General features: G+C 46.0%; 1 protein-coding gene across 2 annotated transcripts; it reads right to left on the bottom strand.

Moving 5' to 3' along the window:
* Window positions 1–999: 999 nt before the first annotated feature.
* Window positions 1,000–5,802, bottom strand: UBA52 (ubiquitin A-52 residue ribosomal protein fusion product 1). Of its 2 annotated transcripts, none has more exons than XM_083484265.1 (5): window positions 5,686–5,802; window positions 4,146–4,267; window positions 2,636–2,722; window positions 1,345–1,447; window positions 1,000–1,249 (listed from the first exon to the last, which is right to left on the bottom strand). In XM_083484265.1, the coding sequence occupies exons 2-5, from the start codon at window positions 4,246–4,248 to the stop codon at window positions 1,156–1,158; spliced, it is 387 nt and encodes a 128-aa protein (XP_083340391.1). In that variant the 5' UTR covers window positions 4,249–4,267; window positions 5,686–5,802; the 3' UTR covers window positions 1,000–1,155. The 2 variants fall into 2 exon arrangements, with proteins under 2 accessions (XP_083340391.1, XP_083340390.1); XM_083484264.1 differs by having other exon boundaries at window positions 4,146–4,268; window positions 5,662–5,771.
* Window positions 5,803–8,043: the final 2,241 nt, after the last annotated feature.

The following is an 8,043-nucleotide window of genomic DNA, read 5'->3' as shown; positions in this document are numbered from 1 at the left end:
TCATGCCATGCTGAAACCTGTAAGAAAGCGTATTCTCTTTCTCTTTTTAAAACTAGCTCAGTTTGCGAAGTGAGTATCCCAAATACTAAGCTTGCGCCCGCAAACAGCTGCAAACACCCACACAGAAAGTCCCTTCCATTTCCACTGCCTATGCAGAATCGAACTTCGCCCTCAAAACAGCGAGTGGCTGAATTTGGGGGGGTGAAACACCCCCCAAATTAAACCGTCTTGGTGGGCCACAGATTCCCCTATCCCTGGTTCAGACGATTAAAAAACAGCATTCACACATGCCTGCAACTCTCAGGAATAATCACTGGTGTTTTGATTTCTGGGAATGAAGTTGAGAGATGACCTAACCTGGGGAGAAAACAGCAAAGACCCGATGAAGATAGCACAGCAGAGGCTATATTTTCTGAGAATCCTCCGGAAAAACAATCTCTCAAAGGACCTGTTGATGGCATCTTACCATTGTACTGTGGAGAGCGTACTAACTTATGGTCTGTGTGTGTGGTTTGGGAGCTGCAGTCAGGGGAAAAACAATGCTGTCCAGGGTTGTAAAGACTGCGGAGAGAATAATTAGGCGCACTCTTCCCACCTTGGATCAAATCTACGCTTCCAGGTGCCATAAGAAAGCGGCAGAGATAGCGCAGGATAGTGCGCACCCCGGAAATGATCTCTTTCAGCTTCTGCCTTCTGGAAAGAAGGTATAGGGTTATAAAGACTAGGACTAGCCGCCTGAGAAACAGTGTCTATCCAAATGCGATTTTGATTTTAAACGCAGTCTCTATGGGAGTATAGTGTATTTAAAAATAGGGTATCAGAGGTTTTTAGGAGGCTAAACAGGCTGGGATAGCAGGCTTGTTGGTTTCTGAATGTCTGATGTAGATTTTTCAATTCCGTTGTTCTGTACGGGACAATGACAACAAAGATTATCGTATCGGCGGAGGATCTGGGCTCGGCAACTGGTCATAGGAAACCATTTAAGAGACAGACACACTCTTTGCTCGGTGCAATGGAAGCTTTATTCTAACGGGCAAGGAACGAATGCCCAGAAGGAACAGGTGTTAGCACGTTTCGGCAAAGTAGCACGATACCCAGATTTGGGGAGGGACCGTGGGGGGAGGGGGGAGAGAGACGCCCCGCCGCGTACTCTGTCTACTTGACCTTCTTCTTGGGGCGCAGGTTGTTGGTGTGGCCGCACTTTTTCTTGCGGCAGTTGACGGCCCGGGGGTGGAGGCGGGCGTAACACCTGGAAGGGGAACAGCGCAGAAACAGTGAGGCTCCAGATGAGAGGATAAGGATCCGTCCCGGCAAGCAACCCACCCACCCACCCAGACAACTTACTTGCGGCAAATCATCTTGTCGCAGTTGTATTTCTGGGCCAGCTGGCGAAGAGAGGGCTCGATGATCCCCCCGCGGAGACGAAGAACAAGGTGGAGAGTGGATTCTAGGCAGGGGAAGGGGGGAAAGCAAGATTAGCAGATCCTATACTGGTGTTTCGGGGTGTGTTTTTTTTTTGGGGGGGGGGGTTGACTGGGGGCAGCCAGCCTGGAAACCCAGCTTCACGGGAACTCCAGGAATTCTAAATCAGAGTCGCCAGTTATGGGGGAACATCAGGAGTTAGGCAGAGTCCTGCGGAAAGGAGTGCAGCGAGACTGCCGTCTTGTAACACAACACGACGGAAGAAGTAAAAAAATAAAATAAAATAAAATGAGATCACACATGGGTGAAGGGGAACGGAACGGGAGGTATAGGGGAATTTGAAGTATTATTTATAATAGAAAAGCTTTAATATAAAATTTATAACTGTGTTGCATTTGCATACAGCAAAGAGAAGTTTAGAGCAATTAGACATATTTTAATTTAATTATGTAATAGGTTTATGTTAGAAAATGAATATGGATGTTGAAATTTTGTAATTTTTCAATTTTTAGTTTTGGGAATAATAATAATAATAGTTGAGAATCTGAATATGTGCAGCTACTCACACAGAGTCGATTAAGGTTTGGCAGACAGCCAAAAGGTCATGTGAAGGAGTAAGTCTGCCTGGTCATACAGAGGCATGGAGACAGCTCCATGATTGGTCAAGCTCTCTCACGGGAGTGATAATTAATGGCCTACTAACTGTTAGTTCAGTGGTTCAGTGTGTCACTGTAGGAGTTGGAGGTTGAGAGTTGTGAGTCGTGTATGAGAGAGCTGATGTCAAGATCAGTGTTCTGTTCTGTTCCTTTAAATAAGGTAAAGGGACCCCTGACCATTGGGTCCAGTCGTGACCGACTCTAGGGTTGCTGCGCTCATCTCGCTTTATTGGCTGAGGGAGCCGGCGTACAGCTTCCAGGTCATGTGACCAGCAGGACTAAGCCGCTTCTGGCAAACCAGAGCAGCGCACGGAAACGCCGTTTACCTTCCCGCTGGAGTGGTACCTATTTATCTACTTGCACTTTGATGTGCTTTCGAACTCCTATGTTGGCAGGAGCAGGGATGGAGCAACGGGAGCTCACCCTGTCACGGGGATTCGAACCGCCGACCTTCTGATCGGCAAGTCCTAGGCTCTGTCGTTTAATCCACAGTGCCACCCGCGTCCTGTTCCTGTAAATAGTCCTACGTATATAATAAACACCTAACTACAACGTACCTTTCTGGATGTTGTAATCGGAGAGCGTGCGGCCGTCTTCCAGCTGCTTCCCTGCGAAGATCAGACGCTGCTGATCAGGAGGGATACCTGCAAAAGGAGATGTTATGAAAATCCCGCCCGCGGGAACGTAGGAGAGCGCTGTGCAGAGTCAGACCCACCGGGCCAGGATTGGCTGGCAGAGGGTCTCCAAGGTTTCAGGCTCTTCCTCTATATCAACAAAGCCAGATTCTAGTCCTCATGGTTCTGAAGAAGCAATACAGTACAGGAATCTGCCTTGTTCTAAGCTAGGACGTTGGGTGAACTAGCTTGCTACTGTCTGCCTCGACTTCAGGCAGCTCTCCAGGATTTCAGAAGCCGTTGGGGAGGTTAAAACGGAGACATTCTGCATGCAGAACAGGTGTCCTGCTAACTGAGCTATGACCTTTCCTTGGCAGGAAATATATTCCTGCGTGTTAACAGTATTTTAAAAATAAAGGGACCCCTAACCATTAGGTCCAGTCGTGGCCGACTCTGGGGTTGTGGCGCTCATCTTGCTTTATTAGCCAAGGGAGCCGGCCTACAGCTTCCGGGTCATGTGGCCAGCAGGTGAACCAGAGCAGTGCACGGAAACGCTGTTTCCCTTCCCGCCGGAGCGGTACCTATTGATCTACTTGCACTTTGACATGCTTTCGAACTGCTAGGTTGGCAGGAGCAGGAACCGAGCAACGGGAGCTCACCCCGTCGTGGGGATTCAAACCGCCGACCTTCTGATCGGCAAGTCCTAGGCTCTGTGGTTTAACCCACAGCGCCACCCGCGTCCAAACAGTATTTTACCAGCGCTTTATTTTAACCCATGTGGCACTGTGCTCATTCTGCATGCCTACTTTACAGTTCAGTTTATTGTTTCTTAAAATTCTTGCCTGCTGTTGTAATTGTATACACACAATTATACACACACGCGCACACACACTTTTAAAACTTTACTATACCTAACTATCTGTATCAGGGTGGCCTAACCTGCCCTATTAGGCAGCCCTTAGCAACATTCAAGGGGAGGGAGATAATAATTATGTTTTTAGAATATAATAGATAATCAAGCAGCGCCTTGGTTTCCAAACGTTTTGTAAGTTGAACAGACTTCTGGAACGGATTCTGTTTGACCTCTGAGGTACCACTGTAGCTTTGTAGCCCCATCTGGTATGAAAAGTTGGGCTTGCCCTGATCTATGCGTGCTGACAAATGATATTTGTCCCCCCCCCAAAAAAAAACCAAGCTCTCCTCACTCCATCAGCTCTGCTTTTCCCCCCCTGAACTATGCCAGCTGGTTATTATGAGACGAGAAGAAGAATTTTAAGAACTGGTGTCTGAGTTCGAATTCTCCTCCTTTGCCCTCCTGTTTTTTCTGCCTATGGGCAGAGACGATCTTGCTTTTAACTGAATCTTTTGCAGGCCCCTCTGCAAGCCCGGCGCTCTGAAAAAGCAGCAGTCCCTGGGGCGCTCTGGCACCCCCAACAGATTCAACCACTCTCACCTTCCTTATCCTGGATTTTCGCCTTGACATTCTCGATCGTGTCGCTAGGCTCCACCTCAAGGGTGATGGTCTTGCCCGTCAGGGTCTTCACAAAAATCTGCATCCTGGCAGTTGAGCGTCACCTGAAGGGGGGGGAGCGATGAAGTGGTTAAACCAAATCAATATCAGGATCGCCACTTCACAGATGTGGAGAAGTGAAGCAGAGAGGGGCTTCCTTAAACCCTCCTGGTAAATTCAGAGGCACACAAATCTCACCACTTAAGCAAATATGCATGGCATTTGTGTCCTCAGGCAGAGATGGGAACCTAAATATTAAAATCCTGCATTGAATATTACCATGTTATGCCACCTGCCCAATAATGACACAATAATGGTTGTGAGCAATATTGGGGGAGGGCCTAAACAAAATCAAACTGCCTTAAAGGCTGAGATCCCCTGCTTGCTGACCTGGGAGTAAGCCCCCACTGAACAAACCAAATCCATTACCTTTATAAGATTTAACCACCAGCCCTTCAAACCACTGAAGGTCCAGATTGCAATGTATAAAAAGCACAGCGCAAACACAATAGGTTATATCTGTGTCCCCAAAAAATTGGGTGGTTTTGTGTGTGTGTGTGTGTGTATATAGACACACGGGTGGGTGGGTGGATATAAAACAAATATAGGGCGCTTTGTAATTCACAGACATGAATAAAATGAAACAGAATGCAGAAAAGCAGCTGTAGCGAGAGTCTTTCTCAATACTGCATGCGTATCGTGAGAAGAGGCGAAATGTAAGGTGTGGATGTAGGTGTGTGTGTGTATATATATATATATATATGTGTGTGTGTGTGTGTATAAACACAGAATTATAAATATAACATAAAACCCAGAAACATATGTTATAGATAGACATCAAACCCAGAAATATAAATATAACAAATTATGACTATAAAACCCAGAAACTGACAGGGTAATATATATATATATATATATATAGACACACACACACACACACACAAATATACATATATAGTATAGTATATCCTTGTCTGTTTCTGGGTTTTATGTCCTATTCATAATTTATGTTATATTTTCTCTCTCTCTCTCTCTTCCTTTCTCTATAGAATAAAACTAATAATAATAATAATAATAATAATAATAATAATAACAACAATAATACTACTACTACTAATAATAATTTTTTATTTATACCCCGCCCTCCCCAGCCAAGACCGGGCTCAGGGCGGCTAGACCTTATAAATGTAGCGTAAATTGTGAATAGGACATAAAACCCAGAAATGGCCACAGATACAGGGAAATGAGATCATCCACAAAGGCGCAGGCAGTCTAAAGAGGCTGCCCGACTCGCGAGGAGACAAGAACTCAATAGTAAATGATAATTATTATTATTATTATTTTAAAGTAAATTACAATTAAATACACAAAAGGACGAAGACGCCTCCCGCCTCCCCCCCCCCCGAAATGAAAGGGGCCAAAGGGACCCAGGCGTCCGAGGCGAGGCCACCCACCCTCCCTCCACGCGGCCCTCCTGCTGCACCTCCTGCCTCGCCGAACGGAAAGAGAGAGAGGAAGCGCCCAGGCCGGAAGCGGAAGCCGAGCTCCCACGGGCGACTTCCGGCGCCGCCGCCTCTTCCTCCTTCTGCGCCTCCTCACACTCTCGCTAAGCCACGCCCACCTGCGTCCTGGCGTCACAGACGTCGCCCCGCCCACCCGCCGGATCCGACTCTCTCTATTGGGACCGCAGAGCTATGAAAAGGACAGAGCGGAGGCCTCTCTTTTGGGTGGGAAGTTTCCGGGTTCAACATGCATGGATATATATATATATATTCTTAACACTCTTAACACCCCTCAAAGCAGCACACATTTAATTGCTATTTTTAATTTAATTCTTATTAATTAATAATTATATCCGCAATTCCTCCTCTTCTTCTTCCTATTATTCTTATTATTATTAGCTGTTATATACTGCCCTATACCTGCAGTTCATTATTATTATTATTATTATTATTATTATTATTATTATTATTATTTGCATTTATATACTGCCCTATACCCGCAGAATATTTTTAATTTAATTTTTATTAATTGCATTGAGATATAGCCGCGATTCCTCCTCTTCTTCTTCTTCCTATTATTATAATTAGCTGTTATATACTGCCCTATACCCGCAATTCACATTATTATTATTATTATTATTATTATTTGCATTTATATACTACCCTATACCCGCGATTCTTCAAAGGACAGCTGGACATAGAAAGGGCCCCATGACCTTCAGTAGCTTAGGACCTCATTAAGCCTAAACCCCGTGCCGTCATCACCCATCTCCTCGAATCATAGAATTGTAGAGGATGGTTCCCCCAAGGGTCATCCATCCTGACCCCCTGCAATCCAGGATTTTTTTCCCACGCCATGCGGGACTCGAACCCACAACCCTGAGATTCAGAGTCCCAGGCTCTGCCCATGCTGGAGGAGGCAGGCAGGAGTTTGGGGTTTCAGTGCGCAGGGAGGCGGTTGCGGTTATGCAGCCGCCCAAATACCGGGTGCTCTGCAAAGCCACCAGCAATCTTAACATGCCCAGAGGCCCACTTGTCATAGAATCATAGAATCCTAGAGTTGGAAGAGACCACAAGGGCCATCGAGTCCAACCCCCTGCCAAGCAGGAAACACCATCAGAGCACTCCTGACATATGGTTGTCAAGCCTCTGCTTAAAGACCTCCAAAGTAGGAGACTCCACCACACTCCTTGGCAGCAAATTCCACTGTCAAACAGCTCTTACTGTCAGGAAGTTCTTCCTAATGTTTAGGGGGAATCTTCTTTCTTGTCGTTTGGATCCATTGCTCCGTGTCCGCTTCTCTGGAGCAGCAGAAAACAACCTTTCTCCCTCCTCTATGTGACATCCTTTCATATATTTGAACATGGCTATCATATCGCCCCTTAACCTCCTCTTCTCCAGGCTAAACATGCCCAGCTCCCTTAGCTGTTCCTCATAAGGCATCGTTTCCAGGCCTTTGACCATTTTGGTTGCCCTCCTCTGGACACGTTCCAGTTTGTCAGTGTCCTTCTTGAACTGGGGTGCCCAGAACTGGACACAGTACTCCAGGTGAGGTCTGACCAGAGCATCCCATTGTCATCCCATGCCCTTAAACACCTAAGAAACCCTCACACAGAAAAACTTCGAAACGTCGTCTCTCGAGACAGACGGGTGCCAACAACAAAATAGCTGCATTTCTATAAACAGTCAGTGCCCTCTCATTTATTTCTTTAAACCTTTGGAACTCCTTGCCTATTGATGTCAGCCTTTGCAGTGTTCTTTTTGCCACCCGTTAACACTTTTTTCGGAGAAGCCTGCCCGCATCAGAAAGCTGATGAGAGTTTTGATCTGTCTTTAGTCTGTTACTGTAACTTTTTTTGGAAAGTCTTTGATTGTTGCTGCTGATGTTTCAAACTGATGGTTTTATTGTTTCCTTGAAGTTTTCCTTGTTTGCAATCAAGCGGTGTGTAACTTTTACGATACAAATAAACAGGCCCCAAATTGGAAATCACAGTCGTACCGTTTCCAGCAAACAGATTAGACCAGGGGTCAGCAACCTTTTTCAGCAGGGGGCCGGTCCAGCGTCCCTCAGACCTTGTGGGGGGCCGGACTATATTTTGGAAAAAAAACATGAACAAATTCCTATGCCCCACAAATAACCCAGAGATGCATTTTAAATAAAAGGACACATTCTACTCATGTAAAAACATGCTGATTCCCGGACCGTCCGAGGGCCGGATTGAGAAGGCGATTGGGCTGGATCTGGCCCCTGGGTCTTAGTTTGCCTACCCCTGGATTAGACCATGCCCAACATAGTATTCTTTCTTTCTTTCTTTCTTTCTTTCTTTCTTTCTTTCTTT

This window comes from Podarcis liolepis, assembly GCF_965112155.1.
Source record: "Podarcis liolepis genome assembly, chromosome: 18".
NCBI lineage: Eukaryota > Metazoa > Chordata > Lepidosauria > Squamata > Lacertidae > Podarcis > Podarcis liolepis.
The sequence above is the reverse complement of the archived record's forward strand: the minus strand, read 5'-3'. Positions and strand labels throughout refer to the sequence as shown.

Coding starts and splice junctions, on each gene's coding strand:
- UBA52 (XM_083484265.1), bottom strand. CDS start 4,248: ATGCAGATTTTTGTGAAGACCCTGACGGGCAAGACCATCACCCTTGAG. Junction 1,448..2,635: donor CGATTACAACATCCAGAAAG/GTACGTTGTAGT, acceptor TCCCCTGCCTAG/AATCCACTCTCCACCTTGTT. Junction 1,250..1,344: donor GACAAGATGATTTGCCGCAA/GTAAGTTGTCTG, acceptor TTCCCCTTCCAG/GTGTTACGCCCGCCTCCACC.